The 21802-nt window shown below is 48.7% G+C and overlaps 1 protein-coding gene and 2 long non-coding RNA genes across 19 annotated transcripts; 1 reads left to right on the top strand and 2 right to left on the bottom strand.

The window, feature by feature from the left end:
* Positions 1 to 782: 782 nt before the first annotated feature.
* Positions 783 to 2398, bottom strand: LOC136792482 (uncharacterized). 3 transcript variants are annotated; one of them, XR_010836328.1, is made up of 3 exons: positions 2230 to 2398; positions 1513 to 2106; positions 783 to 1415 (listed from the first exon to the last, which is right to left on the bottom strand). It is a non-coding gene; the product is annotated as an uncharacterized lncRNA (long non-coding RNA). The 3 variants fall into 3 exon arrangements; XR_010836327.1 differs by having other exon boundaries at positions 783 to 2106; positions 2205 to 2316; XR_010836326.1 differs by having other exon boundaries at positions 783 to 2106; positions 2230 to 2307.
* On the top strand, positions 2399 to 16505 carry LOC131740709 (uncharacterized). 2 transcript variants are annotated; one of them, XR_010836333.1, is made up of 3 exons: positions 2399 to 3171; positions 3414 to 3578; positions 14507 to 16505. It is a non-coding gene; the product is annotated as an uncharacterized lncRNA (long non-coding RNA). The 2 variants fall into 2 exon arrangements; XR_009330974.2 differs by lacking the exon at positions 14507 to 16505 and adding an exon at positions 7950 to 8363.
* Positions 9658 to 20903, bottom strand: ZNF789 (zinc finger protein 789). Of its 14 annotated transcripts, none has more exons than XM_067012163.1 (6): positions 20815 to 20879; positions 18431 to 18508; positions 16344 to 16465; positions 14565 to 14691; positions 11873 to 11986; positions 9658 to 10776 (listed from the first exon to the last, which is right to left on the bottom strand). In XM_067012163.1, the coding sequence occupies exons 4-6, from the start codon at positions 14596 to 14598 to the stop codon at positions 9764 to 9766; spliced, it is 1161 nt and encodes a 386-aa protein (XP_066868264.1). In that variant the 5' UTR covers positions 14599 to 14691; positions 16344 to 16465; positions 18431 to 18508; positions 20815 to 20879; the 3' UTR covers positions 9658 to 9763. The 14 variants fall into 14 exon arrangements, with proteins under 14 accessions (XP_066868264.1, XP_066868263.1, XP_066868258.1 ...); XM_067012162.1 differs by lacking the exon at positions 20815 to 20879 and adding an exon at positions 20673 to 20777; XM_067012157.1 differs by lacking the exon at positions 20815 to 20879 and adding an exon at positions 17443 to 17611 and having other exon boundaries at positions 18431 to 18511.
* Positions 20904 to 21802: the final 899 nt, after the last annotated feature.

Here is a 21802-nt window from a genome sequence, read left to right as displayed (position 1 = left end):
CCCTGTTCTCCGGAGACTCTGAGGGAATTGCCCTCAGGTGATCAGAGCTGCCCCATCCAGGAGTTAGCTGTCCTCCCCACCCCCCAGCCAATGACGGATTGGATTGATACGGGGGTACAAAGGGCTGATTCACGTGCCTCAGGGTGGGAAATTGGTGCAGTTTATGCCTCAGACCCACCCATTGTGGATCAGGCTGAGGCTAGACTTTATTAGACTACACCCATGCTCCTGTACCGTCCCCTCATCCCCTCCACGCCCTCAACAAATCACAGGGCTCTGAATCCTTGTCTCAGGCTCCGCTTTAGGGAACGTGATCTGATGTGTGGCACCCTGAGTGGTCCTGTAAGAATGGACCGTGGAGCTGGCCACCCGCCATGAGGGAACGAGGACCGCATCACTGATGGCCGTCAGGGCACTGGTAGTTTTGGGCGTGTGGCGGCCATTCAATTGGGAGACATTCAGTTTGGTGAACTGGGATGGAATTCAGGTAGAAGGGGATGCACTGACTTGGGTAAGGTTTGGGGAACAAAATGAAAATAATGTAAGGATTATGGAATCGAGTGGCTCTTGCTGAAAGCCACTGATTGCTTGTTGAAGAGAGGAAATAACACACTCAGGACAAATATCCACCAACTTAATGCTACCTGTGAGTGTCAGAAGGCCTCGTTGGTAGCCCTCAAGGAGACTCTTGTTGCCTGCAAACAGAATTACAGAGTTAAAGGTGATTAAGATTTAAAGGTGATATATAGGACTTGAATGAGAATGACAACTTCAGTAAAGCCTGGTGTTAATGTCTGTCGAGCATTTACTGTGTTCTAAACATCATGCTTAGTGCTTTATGTGGATCACCTCACTTAATCCTCACATGATGAGGTGGTTTCACTTTTTAGCTCCCTCATTTTACAGCTGGGAAAAACTAGAGGTTCAGAATGGTTAATTCACTTGCGCAAGGTCACACAGCCAATAAGTGGCAGAACGAGCATTTGAACAAAGATCACTTTGTCTCCAAAAGCTAAGCTCTTAAGCACCAAACTCTATGTCTTAGCTGATTAAACATCAAACATTACAAAGTGGTGAAACGCTGTTCTTGTCAGTTTGTGTGAAAGACAGTTTTGATCCAAGATACAATAAAATCATACAGTAACAATCTTAGAATTGTAAAGGGTTCCATCATTCCTCCCACCCAATGGAGGAATCGCCATTCAATTGTAGGTATGTGCAGGCACCGAGTGCATAATTACTTTGTTGAGCTGGAGAAAACATTTCCTGGCATCTGATTATCCAGTTTCTGCATGAAATCCTTCCACTGATGGGGAGCTCGTTGCTTCCCAGGGCACCTCTTCCGTTTAAAAACAGCTCTGATTGCCAGAAACTTCTTAGCTGAAAACTATGCTGATCTGGGGGTCTTCCATCTCCTGGTTGCAGAAAAAAGTTAGAAAAGTTTTATGATTTGAACATTCCACCGTGAAGTTCTTTTCTGCCTTTCATTCATCACATCCATCATCACCTTACCTTCTAAATCTCTGAAAGGAAAGGGAAACAAAACGTTAGGGTCATGTATTTTGTTTCCTCAATTTTGCGGCAAGTTAGAGCAAAATCTGTTTGCTCAAGACGCTGTTTTGTTATCGTTTTTTAACATTAAAATATTGTAAAGGACTAAAGGCAGAAAAAGAACAGGACAGTAGAATCTGCATTCCAATCACATCAGTAAATGCATGCCCAGAGCACATTGGTTGAATTCTACAGAAATGTTTGCTACGGTATTGGGGCTGGGAGGAAGCCTGTGATTGAGTCTATCAATTTTTTTTTTTTTTTTCCCGGTACGCGGGCCCCTCACTGTTGTGGCCTCCCTCGTTGCTGAGCGCAGGCTCCGGACGCGCAGGCTCAGCTCAGCGGCCACGGCTCACGGATCCAGCCGCTCCGCGGCATGTGGGATCTTCCCAGACCGGGGCACGAACCCGTGTCCTCTGCATCGGCAGGCGGACTCTCAACCACTGCGCCACCAGGGAAGCCCGATTCTTATCAATTTTTTGTTGTTGTTTTCACAAAAGTATCAGAGCCATCTGAGTGCGACCAGGTCAATGTCATCAGCTTGGAGTCATTTCCCTGCAGAAGGAACAATTAGAGACACCCATGTGCTAGTTCTCAAAACTTGTGACCTGCACCTACCACCCAGGAGGCTAGATTCCCCATCAATTCCTTACTTCTTTCCCATTAGTGAGGACGTACCGCTAAATCTTGGTCTTTTTCCTCAATCGAGGAGGTTAAATTCCCTAGATTTACAGAGGAACCACCGAGACAGCGAGACCTCCTGGTTCCTAGAGAACACCAATAGGGGTGGAGTTCCGGGGGGGCGGAACCGTGACGAGCTTCCGGTAAGCTTTCCGGAACTCGTTCTATTTGTGCTACAGGTTGTTGTATCGTCTTCGGGTTCTTGGTTCCTGCCCCATCCCCGCGACTCGGAGTTTCCGGTTGCGGGTCGCGTAGGGGACTAGAGATGCGTAGTTACTACCCCCGGCAGGATGTGGGGAGATTCCCCTCTCCCACCTTTCCCTTACCCTCTCCCAGCCCAGCTTTGTGCCTTGACTTAACCTAAAAGATGAGATCGATTAGGAAAGGAATTGGAGACAAAACCAAGACACTCGCGTTTTCTGAGGTGTCCACAGGGTGGGTTTCTCTGAGCCCTCTCCTGGGCTTGCCTACGGCTGACTTCTCACTGTGGCCTTTCCTCTGTGCCTGTGCACTCCTGGTGTCTCTTTCCTCTTCTTATAAGGACACCATTCCTATCCTTGAGGACCCCACCCTTATGACCTTATTTAACCTTAATCACCTCCTTAAGTGCTCTGTCTCCCAATACAGTCACGCTGGGGGTTAGGGCTTCCAGTGCATGGATTTTGCGAGGGGCAGACAATTCAGTCCAGAACAGTTGGGAACTATCTTGTCACTATCTGTATTTTCCCATAGCACCTAGCACAGCGCCTTGCAAAATGGTAAATCTAGGTTTTTGTTAACAAAGCGATAGAAGACCTGATGGGAGCTGGGAGAGGAGTTATAAAGTCATTTAAATCTATTGTCTTAGCTCATCTTTGTTTATAAAATTTCTGAGCTCTATTCTGGAAGGTCCTAGTTCCTGCTTGGAACTTCAAAAGTCTCCAGGACAATGGCACAGAGGTAAAAGGGAAGCTCCTGGGGCCTCTGGGGTGGGAACTGCAGGGGCAGGGTCTGTGCCCTCCCAGTAACCCCAGCAGTGTAACAAGCATCTGTGGTTCCTAGCGAGGGTTCGGGGTGGGGCTGTCTACCAGGCAGGTGCGGTGGAGTCAGCCGAGGTGGAGCGGGTGAGCCCTTGCTTCTCCACAAGCTCACCTTCTGGCAGGATTGTGAACAGTCTGCGGTAACCGGTGTTGCCCCGGCAGGTGTCACAGTGGATGCAGGATCATTGGATGATCACAGCGTGGCTTGGGGGCCTCCGTGGCTATTCATCTTGGTGAGCAGAGATTGCATTGCCACTTTGAATGATTGGACTAGAACATCTGTCTTGGCATCCTGTCCCCTTCAGAACCCACGCTGGATTCTTGTTGGTGAGCAAAGGGCTTATAATTGGGCCCCCCATTCTAATGATATTTAATTGTGCGAGCCCCACTTGCCAGACTATATCGCTTAGCTTTTGGTTACAGCCCAATAATCCATCCAGTTCTTTGTTGAAATTCTTCAGTTCTTTTGGAAAAGAAAATGCAGGAGGTATTGTTCTAATCTCAGATTTAATGAAGAATATCTTAAACATGTATTAAGTCAGTTGAATGATAACAGCTCTAACAAATAGACCTACAAAGGTCTAGCTGCTCAAACACAATAGCAGTTTTTCTTTTTTTAATGAATTTTTCAAATATTTGTTTATTTTATTTCTCTATTTTATTTTGGGGGCTGCATCGGGTCTTAGTTGCGGCATGTGGGGTCTTTGTCGAGGCGTGTGGGATCTTTCGTTGTAGTGCGGGCTTCTCTTTAGCTGTGGCACAAGGTCTCCAGGGCGCAAGGGCTCTGTAGTTTGCGGCACGCGGGCTCTTTCGCTGTGGCGTGGGCTTAGGTTGCCCCGTGGTATGTGGGCTCTTAGTTCCCCAACCAGGGCTCGAACCTGCGTCCCCTGCCGTTGGAAGGCAGATTCTTTACTGCTGGACCACCAGGGAAGCTCCTAGAAGTTTACTTTTTACTCCTATAACAGTGTAAGGCAGATACACATGACTGACAGGAAGGCTCTCCTCTGAGCAGTCAGTCTGACGGCAGCCCTGGCATCTTCAGACGTGGCTTCCGAGACCTCCTTGGGGATTTTCTAACCTAGTCAACTGGCAGAAGAGAACACGGACGTGTGCGAGGGCTTTATGGGCCAAGCCAAGAAGTGGCACATACCATCTTCACTATAGTCCATTGGTTAGAACTCGGTCCCCGGGCTTCCCTGGTGGCGCAGTAGTTGAGAATCCGCCTGCCGATGCAGGGGACACGGGTTCGTGCCCTGGTCCGGGAAGATCCCACATACCGCGGAGCAGCTGGGCCCGTGAGCCATGGCCGCTGGGCCTGCGCGTCCAGAGCCTGTGCTCCGCAACGGGAGAGGCCACAACAGTGAGAGGCCCGCGTACCACAAAAAAAAAAAAAAAGAACTCGGTCCCCTAGCTGCATTCAACAATACAAGCTGCAGAGTGTAGTCTAGCTGTGTGTCCAGGAAGGAGAAAAATAAATTTTTGATAAACTGGTAGCAATCTGCAACAAGACTCAAAAATTACTAACTGTAGAAGACTGATAAATTCAACTACACTGTATTAGGAAAAGACAAACAAAATGGGAAGCACAGCCCAGGAAGATGAAAAGACCCTCAACTACATTAGTAATAAGAGAAATGCAAATTAAACCACAATTGGATACGATTTCACAAAGGATTATCAGATCTTTCAAAATCTGTCAGTACCAGGTGCCGATAAAGATATAGAATAGTGGAAACGCTCATCTGCCGTTGAGTGTGTAACTTGTTACATTTATTAGGGAAAACAGTTTGCCATACTTTTTTTTTGGCCATGCCATATGGCACGTGGGATCTTAGTTCCCCAACCAAGGATCGAACCTGTGCCCCTTGCACTGGAAGCGTGGAGTCTTAACCACTGGTATGCCAGGGAAGTCCCTGGCCATACTTCTTAAAGTTGAACGTGTATATATCTTATTTCTAGGTCTTTTCACAGGGAACCAAGAGGCATGTTGACATACTGTTTTATAAAAGCCCCAAACTGGAGACATCCTGAAAACCCATCAATAAAAGAATAGATTCATAAATTTTGCTGTATTCCTGCACTGGGATACTTATTGTCAGTGAATGTGGTTGAACCACAGCTACACAGAAAGATGTATGATTCTCAAAACACATGTGCAGTGAAAGAGTATGACTCCATGTATGTAAAGTTCTGAAAAAGCAGACCTAAGTACTACATCATCCAGACATAAATAGGTAGGTGGTATGTCTACATAGTACAAGGGAATGATTAACATAAAACTCAGAATATTTGTTAACCTTTGGTGAAGAGGGAGGGAGAGGAGATTGGACAGAATATAAGAGGTTTTTGTGATTCTGAAAATGATCTATTTCTTACCTAGTATGAGGATGCATGGGTGTTCTTTTTATCATCATTTACTGTCATATATCTCCAGATACTTTTGAATTATGATATTATTTCACAATAAACATGGACAAGTTTACTGTAAAATATTGCTAACGTACAGACAAGTATAGAGAATAGAGATTGATTTTAAAGAACATTCACATATGCACCAGATTAATCAGTTCTTAACATATTTGCTTCATATCTTTTTAAAAAATTTATTTATTTATTTATTTATTTGGTTGCACTGGGTCTTAGTTGTGGCAGTCAGGCTCCTTAGTTGTGGCTCATGGGTTTCTTAGTTGCAACTTGCCAGCTCCTTAGTTGCAGCACACGGGCTCCTTAGTTGTGGCATGTGAACTCTTAGTTGTGGCATGCATGTGGGATCTAGTTCCCTGACCAGGTATCGAACCCATACCCCCTGCATTGGGAGTGCGGAGTCTCATCCACTGCACCACCAGGGAAATCCCTCATATCATTTTAAGAAATAATATGTACTATAAAGACTCCCATTCCTTTCCCTCATCAGAAGGAATAACTATACTGAAATTGTGTCCTTCTTTTCCCCATTTTATACCACAAGATCTTGTATCCATAAACAATATAAGTAGTGTTGCAGGATTTAAAATTTTTGCAGACATATTGTATTCTGTCATGTTGGAACTTGATTTGCCATTTTAAGATTGATTTATGTTTCTGTATATAAATAGATCCAGTTTATTCAAACTGCTGTAAATTAGTTCCCAAGACTTGGAAAGATGTTAAATTTGGTAAATCTGGGTAGATGGTGTAAAGGATTCTCTGTATTATTTTTGCAATTTGGAAATTATTTCAGAATAACTGTATCACTACTGAGTCATTTATATTGGCAATATGCACTTGGAAACGGAAGTGGGGGAAATATCCATTTATGATAATGACACAAATAACTGACCATAAGTTTACTTGAAAAAAATCTAAGAACTTACCTGAAAATGTATATTTTGACAGGAAGTCATCTATTACTCTTTTATTCTAAAATGTAGAATTTCATGTAGTATTTTCCTTTATGCTTCCCCTCCTCATTTCTACCAGCTAAGAAATGTTGGCAGAAAGAGAAGCCACTTGATAAAAGCTACAGTTGAGTGTGAACTTGAACAAGATAGAGACCCACACAGGTGTTGCCAAAGGTGTCAGCTGCATACTAGTCATATGACCATGTTATGTGACATTTTAGTGAACTGTAATCCAAGTGTGAAAAAAAAAGGGGAGAAAAATGAAAGCACTGAACAATTTTTATATCTTATTTTTAGTCATTTGAATTTTAACACAGTCTGTTTTTTAAGTTATAGTTTAGCATTATTAGCTAAAGAAGGAAATAGCATTTGTATTATTTATTTATTTTGTGGTACGCGGGCCTCTCACTGCTGTGGCCCCTCCCGTTGCGGAGCACAGGCTCCGGACGCGCAGGCTCAGCGGCCACGGCTCACGGGCCCAGCCGCTCCGCGGCATGTGGGATCCTCCCGGACCGGGGCACGAACTCGCGTCCCCCGCATCGGCAGGCGGACTCTCAACCACTGCGCCACCAGGGAAGCCCTGTATTATTTATTTTTCACCTTGATTTAAATATGGTGTAAAAAGCTTAACTGGTCTTGTCAAAAAAAGGTGCACCTTTTCTAGTCCAGTGGAGTATTCTGGACTCTTCTGACCTTTGCAGTATGAGCTAATGGTTCCCCTGTGTGGCCAGGCATGGAGGACAGTGGGTCCAGCCCATTAGCTAAATAGAAAAGCCAAAACTTGAGCGTTTCTTCTCCATTACCTTCCCTGGAGGGCTGGTTTGGAGCTCCTGCCCTACTGCTAAATATTGACAAAACATGACCATACACTGACAATGACATTGCCGATCTGTGCTCCTGGCCCGGCGACCGTCTAGCCTCCGCGGAAGGCAGGAAGCCTGCCCTGCACGCCGGCGCTCTTGAGCTGGGGACCCCGTTCTCCCAAGGCAAATTAGTTCAGCAAGGCTTCCAGACCATCCCCACCACTCCCCTCCTTTGTGTCCCAGGAATCCTACTGAAAAAAATATTTTCAGCAAACAAAACATTTTATAGGGGCCATTTATAAAGGGAAAGGAAGGCCATTTAATTTAGTTGTAGAGAAGGAAGTGGCGCCGAATACAGGCTCCCTTGTCCCTCCCTAAGAAGCCCTTAGGGTTCCTCCAGCAGTGCTGTCCGGTAAGCGTGGGGTGATGGGAATGTTCTATAATCGCGCTGATCTTGAAATGCGGCTTTTGATTTGAGGAAGTTTTTTAACGTTTTAAAATTGTAACTTAAATAGGCTCACATGGCTAGTGGCTGCCATATTGAAGAGTGCAGCGCTTTTCTCCTCCTTGGGACAGATGTGGCTGAAGGCAGGCGTCTCCGTATTTCCTCTGGACCCTTAGCTGTGCCCTCTCTCTTTCTGGAAAGCTGGAAGCATGTACATCATCTACACAAAGTAGGTTCAGTAAGTCTGAGCCAGGCTGTCAAGCCTGCATCTGCTTTCACAGGTCCCCACCTCCAAAGGTGGTTGTGAGCAAGAATTCTCTCTCACTGGCTTATTTCCTCTTGTGTGAGGCCTCGACTCCTTAATTTTGTTCGGGGAAATACAGTTTGGCAGCCTTTCCTTCCAGCCAGTTCCTGCCGCTTGGTACAAAAGTACTGATACTGAACCCAGTATATAATCTAACACTTATTATTTTCCTCCTGCAAAGCTGAAGTTTCCTTTATTTTATGGGGTGCCACTTGCTTTCTTCTCATTCCCAATAGAACTTTGTTTTCATGTGCCGAGTATGAAATCATGGAACTGGGAAGGACAGGAAGATAATAAAATCAAGGGATTTGATTAACATGAGAGGGTCTAACAGCAGCAGTTTCCTCGTGGGGAGAAGAGGTGTTGCAATACTCGTAGGGGAGTTCGAAGGGACCCAGGGAAGGGCAGACAGCTCACACAGCAGCTGCCATGGGGCGTGAGTGTGCGTCGTCCCGCGGGAACTCTGAAGACAGTGTGAAGCACGTGCTTCACAGATGCTCCGCCCTAGGGGAGAGGGAGGTCTGGTATTCGTCAAAATCCCATCAGGCGTGGCTCAGGGCTGCCCCCAGAGCAGTGGTCTTTCTTGGTTTTCAAAAAAAGCCCGCAGCCCCAGGGACACACGTAGTGGAAGTCGGATGAAGCAGAGGGCAGGGGCAAGGCCGGGGGCGGGGCAGGGCACTGACAGCGTCCGCCCTGAGCGCTGGCTTCGAGCTCTCAGTGGAACCTAGCAGCACACTCATTTTAGTGTCTGGGTAAATTTTGGTAATTCTTTCTTTTTTTTTGCGGTATGCGGGCCTCTCACTGTTGTGGCCTCTCGCGTTGCGGAGCACAGGCTCCGGACGCGCAGGCGCAGCGGCCATGGCTCACGGGCCCAGCCGCTCCGCTGCATGTGGGATCCTCCCGGACCAGGGCACAAACCCGTGTCTCCTGCATCGGCAGGCGGACTCCCAACCACTGCGCCACCAGGGAAGCCCAATTTTGGTAATTCTTAATATCTCAGTAGTACTAGTGGGTAGCCCTTACTTTATTTTTAAAACGTCTGCACAATCTCAGGTGATTTTTCAGTATGAAACCAAGAAAGGCATTCTTAAATCGTTCACAATCCAGAAAACGGTCTCCAGCCTGGGGGACCACAGAGTAAAACTTCTGTGCCTTCCATCTGCCTTGACTTAACTCGGGGAAATGAAGGTAAAGGGGACCCAGGGAGACTGGACACGACAGCCCATGACATTTCTATTAAGTAACTCTTTTTTTTTTTTTTTTTTTTTTTTAATTTAAATCCAGTTTTGTTGTTTTGTTTTTTGGCTGTGCTGCACAGCATGTGGGATCTTAGTTCCCTGACCAGGGACCGAACCCACGCCCCCTGTGTCGGAAGTGCAGAGTCCTAACCACTGGACAGCCAGGGAAGTCCTCTATTAAGTAATTCTTGACTGTAGCAAGAAGGTTAGCTACGAAGAGAGGGTCCCCACAGAAAAACCATTTCAGTTCCTGTTTATTAATTTTCATAAAACAGTTGAGTTACACACACTTGCAAGAGTGGTTAAGTTCTGGTCCTTAAATGGTAGCTTTTCTGGTCACTTTCACATGGGTATCTGCTCTCTGTGAGTACCCCGATGCTTAATGAAGCTTGTGCGCCAACTGAAAGATTTTCCACACTTGTCACATCTGTAGGGTCTCTCTCCAGTATGAATGACCTCATGTCGGTGAAGATTTGCCTTAAAGCTAAAAGTTTTCCCACATTCGCCACATTCAAAGAATTCCTCCTTGGTATGGATTCTTTGATGCTGAATGAGATCTACATTCCGACCAAAGGATTCACCACATTCACTGCATTTATGAGTGTTCTGTTTATTGTGAATTTGTTGATGGCTCATAAGGGTTGAATGCCGGCCAAAGGCTTTTCCACATTCCATGCATTTATGGGGTTTCTCTCCACTGTGGATTAACTGATGTCGAATAAGGGTTGAATTCTGACTAAACGTTCTTTCACATTCGCTACATTTATAGGGTTTTTCTTTGGTATGGACCCTCCTGTGCTCAACAAGATACGCCATCTGGCGGAAACACTTGCCACAGTCATGACATTTATATGGCTTTTTTTGTGAGTGACACTGTTTGTGGACAGTCAGAGCAGACTTCTGTTTGAAGGCCTGCCCACATATGTCGCACTCAAAGGGATCCTCTGAACTGTGAATTTTTTGATGCCGAACAAAATTTGCCTGACGCTGGAAGGCTCTTCCACATTCGCTGCATTCATAAGATTTTGCATTTGTAAGAATTCGCTTATGCCTCAAAAGCGGTGATCTCTGATGGAAGGGTTTTCCATCCTCATCATATTGGCCCTGCTTTGTCCTTGCCTGAGCTTTCTGATCTTGAATAAGGTTAAGGGTTTGAAGGAAGTCCTTACAGCATTTATCACCAATAGCAGGGAGTGAAAGTCGGTAAATGTCCACAAATTCGTTACATTCAAGTAACTTTTCTAAGGGTTTCCTGGCCATTTTCTGCTTTACCAGTGACATCTTACATGACTCTAAATCTTCGGAAATGTTCTGCTTTGGAGTTAGCTCTTTCATCTTGAATCTGGCTTCAGGACCTAGCCGAAGAAAAAGAAAGTATATAAATGACCTGACTGCCATAGAAGGAAAAAAAAGGAAAGAAGCCAGGAAGTCTGTGATACGAGAGACTCAAGGCTAAGAAGTGCCCACCTAGTTAAATCATCATACTACAGAGGCCAGTATTCTGACTGCCTTCCACAGGACCCACAGCTTTCATATCAGAAAGAGCTCGTGACATCAGCTAGCCAGCTAAAATGTGCACAAAAGTGTATGGCAGAGAATGTGAGAATTGAATAAATCCATCACCATTAGTGGGATAACAGCTTACTCTCAGCACCCAGCAGTGTCACATAACTAGGAGAGAGGGTAGCATCTTGTACTTTCTAGGTAAGCATGTTTTGAATAATTCTGGGAGAAACAACTTAAAAATGGAGAAAGTGTATAAGATAGAAAAGGAAACAGAGAGAAATAAGTACAAAACCAATGGACTAGAGCAGTGGGTTTTCAACCAGGGCTGGTGTTGCTGGAACCTAGTGGGTGGAGGCCAAGGATGCTGCTAAACACCGTACGAGGCCCAGGACCGCCCTCACCGCAAAGACTCCAACAGCCTAAAACGCCCACGGCGCCGAGGCTCTGAAACCCTGGAGGGAGGGGTGTGAAAAAGGGTAGAAGCAGCAATCAGGACGTAGTACGTAGGAAAAAGGAACATCAGTAAACACCGAGAGAACCTGGAAAACAAAATGAGAGCAAGGGAACAAGAGCAGGTATAGAGAAAGGGTAAGTGATGAGGGTAGAAAAAAGGAGTATCGAGGATGGCACAAGAGCTGTCCGAAAACACCAGACCGGCTGCTTCAGAGAAGCACTTTAACTGCAGCAGAAAGAGGATGAGCTTTGCAGACTCGATGTCAAATCCCAACTATCCGCCTACCAGCCGTGTGACAGACATCGCAGTCCCCTAGTTTCCTCACCTGGGAATGGGGCTGACGATCATACCCACCACCTGCAGGGGCAGAAGGGATACCGAGCAGGAGAGACGCCGGACACGCGGCTCGGTATGGGCACAGGAGGGGCGTGGTGAGTGGGGGTCCCTCCCTCTGCGTGACCCGCATGGGGCCGGGTCTTCTCCTCACCCACCTGGCCAAGCACCGCCGGAAGCCTTCCTAGTCCCGGCTCTCGCGAGATCCAGGATCCACGGCTCTTCCCACTGCTCCAGCTGACAGATCACCTCAGGTTTGGGAAACTGAACTCCTGCTCGCGGGGAAGCATATGGGATGTGCTGGTTAGCGAGCAGCGGGTGTCCCAGAGCTCATTTTACCCCTTGGGGTCTAAGCGGTGGGGGGACAGTGACGAGCAGAGATCAGGACAGTAATGAACAGGGCTGGCAAGGAGAGGACTTGGCACAGTCTTTATTGAAAGCCTGAACAATTTTCACACTCCGGGATGTGGTCATTTCACTCTTAGAAATATAGAAATACAGCCTAAGGAAAATCAGGACAAAGGTTAATGTACCAGAGATGTTCAGCAGAGTTCTAACGAACAGTGCAAACTGGAAATAAACTAAATGTCAGTAGGGGAATGGTTAAAGTGTAGCACATAAATGCAACAAAGGCAGAAGTATTAGGCAGATACTGAAAATCCATGTGTTCAAAGAATATTTCTTTTGGGCTTCCCTGGTGGCTCAGGGGTTAAGAATCTGCCTGCCGATGCAGGGGACACGGGTTCGAGCCCCGGTCCGGGAAGATGCCACATGCCGCGGAGCAACTAAGCCCGTGCGCCACAACTACTGAGCCTGCGCTCTAGAGCCCGCGAGCCACAGCTACTGAAGCCCGCGCGCCTCGAGCCCGTGCTCCGCAACAAGAGAAGCCACCGCAATGAGAAGCCCACACACCGCAAGAGTAGCCCCTGCTCGCCACAACTAAAGAAAGCCTGCACGCAGCGACAGAGACCCAATACAGCCAAAATAAATAAATAAAATACATTTTAAAAAAAACTGAAAGAAGTTTCATATTTAAAAAAAAAGGAATATTTCTTTTTCCCCCCAGTGCATCTGATACATTTTTCAAAGAATGTTTCTTAAAATAGGAAAGTGCTCCCTAGATATTTTAAAGTAGAATACAAAACTCATGTAAATTATGAGCCAAATTTTGTTTTTAAAAACTACGTGTGTGTGTCTGTGCATGTGTGTACAGATCTTCCTCTACTTACAAAAGGGTAACTTCCTGATAAACCCAATCTAAACTGAAAATATCCTAGGTCAGAAATGCATTTATTACACCTAACCTCCCGAACATCATAGCTTAGCCTCACCGACCTTAAACACGCAAAGAACACTTATATTATGCCACAGTTGGGCAAGATCATCTAACACAAAACCTACTTTATAATTAAGTGGTGAAAATCTGTTGTAACTTACTGAATACTGAAAGTGAGAAACAGAATGGTTTTAAGTGTACTGGTTGGCTGCCCTCGTGATGACATGATCACATAGCTTTCTGGGAGCTGCGGCTCTGAGCCCAGCATCCCCAGAGAGAACGGTCCTGCATATCGCTACCCGAGGAAGAGAGGAAAATTCGAAGTGCACTTTCCACTGAATGTGTATTGCTTTCACACCACTGTGAAGCTGAAAAAATCTTAAGCTGAACCATCATAAATAGGACTGTCTGTACACATACATAAAAGTAAACCAAAATGTTAACAGGGTTAGTGCTGGGCGCTGGGCATGCAGATGATTTTAATTTTTTGCTTTATGAGGGTTTTTAATAACATGGGGAAAATGCTGATACTTTAATGTTACGTTTTAAAGGGATTACAGAATTATACATAGACTATGCTCAGCCAGCTTTTTAAAAAAAAAAAAAAAACAGCACAGGAAAAAGAAAAACAGGAAGGAAATATTCCAAAATATTAACAGTGTTAGCGCTGAATGTTTTCCCCTTCCCTTTATGCTTTCCTCTATCTCCCATATATTCAAGTATGCTCTTGTAATGCTTTTAAAACAAAAATAAACAGTAAAACATCCAGTGGTGGGTGGACAGCCTCACAAGAGGTGGTCAAGACTCTGTGCCAAGAGTGTCAGCATGGGAGCCAACACTCCCCAGAAAGAAAAATTCATCCAGGAACCTCCCACCCTAAGGAGACTCTGCATCGGAGTAAGACAAAGGCAGGCTCCTGGGAAGATGGAAGCCGTGAAGGTTCAGAAGTGAAGTCAGTGAAGAATCATTTCCTGGGCACCCAGTGATGTTGTAAGCAAGGAGGGAAACCATTTTCAGACAGAAGGAAGCGAAAGACTCTTGAAGGGAGCAAGACGCTAGACTTGGAATCTGCAGCGGCCAGTCTTTTCAGCGCCTAGGAGTCTGTGCAGGTGTGGAGGATTCCGGTCGGGGTGGGGGATGCGCGAATCCTCTCTGAGCCCTAAAACAAAAGGAAACTATCCATTGTCCACAGTCCCTCATTTGAAACCTTTGAGGCCAGATGTGTTTCATGACTCAGAATTTTTCCAGATTTCAGAAAGGTGCCTTGGTGGGTATATTTTCTCTTACGCACCGCCCCCAACAGGGGCTGGAGCTGAAACCTTAATCAAACACACTGATAATTCTGATGCCATATATATACATAAAGACCAAATGAGAAAAAGGATGATAAATAGCAGCTTCCTGTACGATAAAAATCAGATTTAACCACCTGATGACTTCAGGTTGGCTCTTAGAGCCAAATGAGTTATGAAAAAAGGTCTGGTTTTCAGAGCTTTTTCTGCTTCTCGAATGGCAGATAAGAGACTGAGGAGGTGTGCAGACACTCAAAGTGAAATGTTAAGCCGACTCATTACCCAAGGAGAGCACGTTTCTGTAGTTGTCCAGCATCACGTCTCTGTAGAGGTGCTTCTGAGCCCAGTCCAGTGTGTCCCACTCTTCCCTGGTGAAGTACAGAGCCACGGCCTCAAAGGACAGCAACCCCTGGAAACACAGCGACTAACTGCAGCTGCAATTCTTACAGTAACTTGGCGAGCTACCGTATTATTATTACAGATGGTCGATATCTGAGGCTTCTCTGGCCGTTTGGTCTCTGCTGCAGTCACTCAGCTCTGCCCTGGTAGCACAGACGCAGCACAGACAACAGGAGAGCAAACGGGTGTGGCAGTGACCCAATAAAACTGCTCCCGGCTCCAGCTGCGTTTGCCGACCCTGCTCTGTGCAGCCCTACCTTCCACCTCCTGTATTTCTTCTGCCCGGACCGCTCGGCCGGGAAAGGGACGGCTCACTCCCGGGAGGTCCCTGAGGGCGGGGCAGCGCGCGGGCCGTTCTCGCAGGGATGGCCAGGCTCAGGGAACCGACCGGGCGGGCTGGAGCCCGCGGGGCTGCCTGGCGTGGGCACCGCGACCCACTAGGTGTGAAGGGGGAGGACGGGAGGGGACGCTGGATCCGGAAAGCTGTTGGAGAAGCAAGACCGGCGCGGGGGCAGCCCAGCGGGGACTGAGGGATAAACCCCCACAGCGACCCCTCCAGGCCTCTGGTCCCCACCCCATGCCCCTGCCAGGAGCCGCCCCGAAGCCAGAGCCCGGGAGCCCGGGGATGGAGAATATAAAGGCCAGCCGCCCAGGGCGCAGACCAAGCGGGGAACGGTGGAGAGTTGTCTCCACGGGGCCAAACACAGACCGCTGAGCGCCGCGCCCACGGCAGAAGTTTCCATCTGCGACTGTGTATCCAGCTCCCGGGGGCCGCGAGGCCTGGCGTCTGCCCCCCACGCTCGCTGTGGTTCAGGGGCTGTTCGTGCGCAAGGGCTTCGGCAATACGAATACCAGCCCCACCCGAGATGCTTCCCGCCGCTCCCCTCTGCAGACGGACCCTGGGGCTCCCAGACGACAGGCCTTTCTTTCCTCCTGCCCACACCCGGCCCAGGCGTTAGGGTCTCAAGCCCCCGCCCCCGATCCCGAACCTCCGCCGTCCCCAGCGCTGCCTGCAGACGCCCTCAGCTGCCCCACCGCCCGCTGCCTGCTCGGCGCCTGCGTGGAGGCTCCGCGGTGCTGGGAAACAGCGGTTCAACCCCCCCGAGTTCTCTCTGTGCGTGGGGTTTTCTAGCCGCGCCCTGCGTGTGGCGCCACAGCTCTCGCCCTCACGGTCCTCACCAGCGGCCTTCTTCGCCTTTATCGCTCCCGCTCCTTCAGGAAACATTTACTGAGCACCAAGAAGTCGCCGGCCTCCGCGCCACACGCCAGTGACAGTAAACGCACAGAGGCGACGGCTCCTGCTGGGCCCACAGCGCCAGCTCCTCGGGCTGCGCACCGCTCGGCTCGAGGGGACACTGTTCACATGGCAGCTGTGACAGCGGGGCCCCCAGAGCTGCTAAGCGCACAGCCTGTGCGACCCACGGAGCCCCAGCCCCGCTTCAGGGAGTGAAGGGTCCAGTGGGGAAGCGGGGGAAATCAACACGGTGACGATCCAGGGGTCCACGGGGGCGACGGGGGCTGTGAGGACAGGGGCTCGCCCCACCCCCTCCTCTCAGGAGGCACTGCCCGTCACATCCCAGAAAACAGCCCCCGGGGCACATGGCCCTCACCTCCTCCCGCCTCCCCACCGGCTCCCAGACACTCCCTGCATCGGGGCCTCACCCCTCTCTTCTCCCTCCTGGTGGCCCCTCCTCCTCGGCCGATTCCATCCTCTCCTGTCTCCTCCAGGGTCTTAATCCAATGACCACGACTCTCCTGTCTTTGCCCTTTTCCCCCTTGTGATACTGTGATTTAAATGAGAAATATATATTTGGTCTTCCTCCCTATTTCTGGCACAGACTTCCTAAAAACCCTTGGATTTTCCTAAGGGATAAGAACAGAGGAGCATCTTTTACTATTTGGGCTTTTGTCCTCGGTTTCTGAAATAGCTCCAGGGCCATACAGGTGACAGGAACGTCCTGTTACTCATAACAAATCCCTCAACCACACCCGAGTTCCCGTTAATGCGGAAAACTCCTAAGGATGGGGCTGCATGTCAGGGGAACAAGCATGTGACGAGGGGGTTAGAACCTTCACCCCTAGCGCCTGAGGGGCGGAAAGAGGCTGGGGTTCAGTCAGTCACCAAAGGTCAGTGACTCGACCCATCACGCCTACGTAATGAACCGCCATAAAAACGCAGAAACGGAGGTGCTGGGGGTGTCTGCCTGGAGAGGAAAGCCCTGCACCCCTCCCCCACTCCCCCTGCCCCGTGCCTCTCTTCCATCGGGCTGATCCTGAGTTGTAGCCTTTTACATGAACCAAGATCTGCTCAGTAAACCGTTTTCAGAGTTCCGTGAGCCACTCTGCCAGATCAATGGCACCCGCGGAGTGGGTCGTGGGAATCCCAATTTAGAGCCGGTGGGTCAGAAGCACAGGTGACAGCCCGCACTCGTGAGTGGCGTCTGAGGTCGGGGTGGGGGGCGGTCTCGCGGGGCTGAGCCCCCACCCTGTGGGTCCGATGCTAACTCCAGGGGGACAGTGTCAGAATGAGTTAAAGTGCGGGCACCCAGCTGGTGTCGGAACGGTCAGGAGTGAGGCGTCATGAAGCAGAGCAACACAGCCGCGTTCCTTCCCAGACTATCACTCCTGCCCGTAGCCTGCAAGGATGCTGCCGCCTCTCCTGCCTTTACAAAGATGCTCCTGGTGCCTTGCTCCCTCTCGCTTCCGCCCTCTCTCCTTCCCTTACTGGGCCTTTTCTGTAAAGAAAACCCTACACACTCACCTCCAGTCACCCCACACCCACCCAGTGGCTCTTCTGCAGCTGTCCTCCTGGGCCCAGCCCTCTGCCCACGTGGGAACACAAGGGCGAGTAATGGGGTTAATGCAGGACCTCAGAGAGATTTCACAGAGGAGTTCTGAGCCGAGCCTCAGCGTATGCAGGGGTGGGTTGCCTGTGGACAGGGAGAACAGGATGCACACGGGCCGGGGGACAGAAGGGAGTCCATATCTCTGCGGGCGGGTCCTCTGGCCGTCAGGGAAGGCGGGAGATGCCTGCCACCAGAAGGGCAGCCAGAGCTCTGTGATCCCTCAGCAGATGCGGACACGCTGGGCCAACGGGTCGAACCGCTGCCCCCCGAACTCCCTCTTGCCTCCCTCCCGTCCAAGACTGTTCTTTCCAAATGGTCGCGATGGTTCCTCACGTGTCTCCTCACTTTTCTACTCAGCTTCTCACAATCACCCTCCATCATGTTACGAGTTCAGGAACTAGGCTTCCAGTGTACCTTTGATGCCGACAGATCAGAATTTATCCTGTGTTGCAGGCGTTCGTTTCCATAGCTCCCTCTCCAAATGGCTTGGAAGCGCCTTAGGCGAGAGCTTCTCTCCCAGCACAGAAGCAGTACTACGTGGTATACAGTAGGTACACAATAATGCTCACTGACCGAAACAAGGCGCAACTGTGGTGACAACGGCTAAAACTTACAGAGCGCCCCGCATGTCACTAGGTACCCTGCCTCACAGCTCTGGGACAGCTACTACCATTATCCCATTTCCCAGATAAGGAAACCGTGGTCCAGAGAGATCAGGTAACACACCTAAAACAGAGCCTGGATTTGAACCCGTCTGGGCCCACAGTTCAAGCTCTTTACATCCTACCTTCCAAGAAGGAAAAACCCCCAGCTGATAAACACGGCTTGACCTGAACAGAGGAGTTAAAGCCATGTGAACGCCGTCGCCCGGCGCTGAGACCACACCAAGGAAGGGGTGCTCACCTTCCAGAGGACTGGCAGGAACACGGCTTCCATGGCCTGGCCTCTGAGGCGGTGCAGGCTCCCGGCCATCAGGCTGAGCTGAAGGAGAGCAAAGAGCACATGTGAGGCCAGCCCCGACTTGAAGCTCTCTCACCAGGCTGCATTGGACAGGGAATTCCAACGGGGCCAGCGAACCTCAGCTAGCACAAAGTCACTGTGTTTGGTGTTGGAATACGGGATAAATTGAAAGCAACTGCTAGAATACTCTCGTTAGGAATTTCTGAAGCTAAATCACTTTCCAATCTTTACCCAAGGAAACCTGTGGCTCTGCCCTCACCTCCTCCCTAGAGTATATTCAGCAGCACCTCGTTGAGAGACTCTATACACCAAGGGACCAGACTGTAGGAAAAAACAGAACTCTGACCTGCAACCTGCAGCAACCCGCCTGGAACCTAAACCACAAGCATTGCGGCAATAGGCCCTACATCAGGACTTGGTCTACAAGTGCCAGCTTCTCTCTAATGCGTACCCCTGCCCTCCATCTAGGGCCGACAGGAAAAGCCAAATATGCTCCCGTACCCAACCACATAGGATGTTCCGCTTCTTTTATTTAACCTGCCTCCAGCTTTTCCAAGCCGATCACCTCCAAACTCAGCATATCTGAGTCTTCCCTCTTTTCCACTATCAAACTTCCCCCGCTTGCCTTTGAGTCTCTGCCACACACACGTGATGGTGGCCAATCCCCTTGGCCCTGAAGGGAATGAAGAGCCTTTGCTTGTTCTCTTTCGGGTGGTCTTCATGTTATTTCTACATCACACAGAATCAGCTCAGATAGTGTAAAAATGATTTTAGGGCAGTTAGAGATTTTAGGCTACATATGATATACAAAGAGCTAATTGTGGTCAAAAGAAAGTTCAGAAGACTTTACTTGATATGAACATTTTATGGAGCAAAACCCAAACTGTGGACAAGGAGACTTCAAAACTGAAAGTCTTAGGCTCTCAGCAGTTACCGCTCAGTTTATAAAGCCTGTGAAGGGGTGGGAGAATAAGCCACCCCAAAATATACCACTTTGGAGTACTGAGCTGTGGGACTTACAAAACGGCTGTTTAAAAAAGAAGCAACAGAGGAACTTCCTGGCAGTCCAGTGGTTAGGACTCGGGGCTTTCACTGCCGGGGCCTGGGTTCCAACCCCAGTCGGGGAACTAAGACCCTGAAAGCTATGTGGACTCACTCATGCTAAGCCCCATGTCAGCATACCAACACTTAATACTCAACCTAACTGCCGTTTCAGCCTCTTCCAGGAATAGAACCTCCCTCCGCCTTCCCTATGAAGATAGTATTTAGGCCTGAATTCTAAGTCATCTCAGGGGTTAGTCATTTTTCCTTGGGTATCTCCCATGTTTACATGAGGTATACATGTTAAGAAACTTGTTTGTTTTCATCTTTTATTGCAGGGGTCTCAACTAAGTACTCAGAAGGGTAGAGAGAAAATTATTTTCCTCCCATGCACCTGAATGAGGAAGTACATTGTTTTCTGTCGGGACTGGTTACTAGAAACTGACATTCCTTTTAGAAGAGTAGCACCGGACAAGTTTACTTGTTTGTAGCTGATTGGCTAGGAAGCTGCAAGGTCACTCTGACATGAAGAAAGCTTGTTTCCGTTAAGGACAGAGCCAGCATTTGGGGGAAACTAGGACAGTTTTTAAGTTTTGGTTCCGCAGCTATGGGTGGTTGGCCAGGGGACATACCCAAACTGTGACCTCCACTTTGCTTCTTTTTTAATATTGTAAACTCGGTGTTGTTTCTCTCAGGGAGTACACAAATAATGGGATACGGAGGATCTTCATTTTTTAATTGTGCTTTCTGGCTACCGGCGAACCTTGCTTTATGTAAGTACATCTTTAAGAAAGTCCCTCACACACCGTTCACGTTCCCTAAAAACACTGTTCCTAAGCGCTCCTGCCTCTTAAGCAAGGAGGCACCCCCCAGGCGGTCCTGATCAGGGGAAGGGACCTCGACCCTTTCATTATCTAAACTAGATTATCATCTGTGAGCATTGTGCATTTGGAAGTCAGAACCCATAATCCAATTTGTTAATCTGTAACAATACAGTGCCCTGAAGATCGGGGTGGGATGGGGGGGGAGGGCACGGGGGGGGACGGGGGTGTCTCTCCAGCCCTCACACCTTCTATGGCGGGGCCACCGAGGCTTCCCCGCGGCACCCAATCCTCCCATCACACTAGCTCCTTTCTCCCCAAACCTCGCTGCCTCCGACTCCAGCCGCGTCGCCTCCTCCAGGAAGTCCTCAGGATGCACCTGCGGCTGCCATGGGGGCTGGGATCCCCTCTCGAGGTGCTGGGCCGGACCCGGAATCAGGTCCGAGCCTCTCAGCTAACCCGCACCTGAGGGCGCGACGCGGAAGGTCCCTGTGTCCGTCGGCCGGATCACTGGCGCACGCCGAGCAGAGCGTCCCCACCCGAGTACCTTCTAGGAACGGCGGAGGCTTCGCGACTCTCTGATAGGGGGTAAGGGGTGGGGCGGGGGTGGGGGGAGTGTGCGAGTAAGGGGGCGGGGCGCTCATGTCTCCGCAACCTCCGCTCCTGGCCGGAGCCAATCAACTGCCGCAGAGGGCGTTGACTAGGCCACGTGACATCCAGGCCCCGCCCCAACCCGTTCCGGCCTACCCTGGAGGTCTGGAATCTCTCGTAAGAATAGGCTTAGGTGCTTTGAAAATGCTAACACGAAGTCCTTTCCCTTCGCACCGATTGTAGCAAAATCTCTAGGAGTGAGCCCTAGTGCAGCTGGATATTTTTAGAAGCTCCTCCTGGTAGTCTAATGTAGAGTGACCAGCTTTTTAGAGAGCCGACCCTGGACACAGCCCTCCCTATCAGGCAAAAAAAATATGTTAGTATAATGAATTATAATACACATATATGTTATTAAGATAAAAACATAAAAATAGATACTTATCTGAAATTATGTTATTCAGAATTGTTTACTTTTCTGTGACATGAATGCTGTTATTTAAAGCAACAGAGGACTTAGTGACAATTCATTGTAATTGATATTAGGACTAATTAATCTTTTATATGATTCCATATGTTTAGTAAAGAAGTAAGAGAGACTACAGTTTTTTTTAAAAAGCCTTTTGATGTATTGTGTGAAATCTCCGTTTAAGTCCTGATTTCCAAGGGATATACACATATATATCTCCAGTATCATACTAGTTGTTTGACCTAGGACAAATTACTTAGCTCCTCTGTACCTTATTTTCCATAGATGTAAAATGAGGATACCAGTGCTATGAATTTCATAGAGTTATGAGTATTAAATGAGTTAATATATGTGAAGTGCTTAAAATAATGCCTGGCACATAGTAAATATTCCTCA

This window comes from Kogia breviceps, chromosome 14, assembly GCF_026419965.1.
Source record: "Kogia breviceps isolate mKogBre1 chromosome 14, mKogBre1 haplotype 1, whole genome shotgun sequence".
Lineage (NCBI taxonomy): Eukaryota > Metazoa > Chordata > Mammalia > Artiodactyla > Physeteridae > Kogia > Kogia breviceps.
The sequence above is the reverse complement of the archived record's forward strand: the minus strand, read 5'-3'. Positions and strand labels throughout refer to the sequence as shown.

What these genes read in the sequence shown, in the direction of transcription:
- ZNF789 (XM_067012153.1), bottom strand. Translation starts at nt 18,499, where the DNA reads ATGGCCGGGAGCCTGCACCGCCTCAGAGGCCAGGCCATGGAAGCCGTG. An exon ending in TCCTGCCAGTCCTCTGGAAG is followed by an intron (nt 14,692 to 18,430) that starts GTGAGCACCCCT and finishes CTGTGTTTCCAG; the next exon opens with GGGTTGCTGTCCTTTGAGGC. An exon ending in TTCCGGCGGTGCTTGGCCAG is followed by an intron (nt 10,777 to 11,872) that starts GTGGGTGAGGAG and finishes TTCTTCGGCTAG; the next exon opens with GTCCTGAAGCCAGATTCAAG.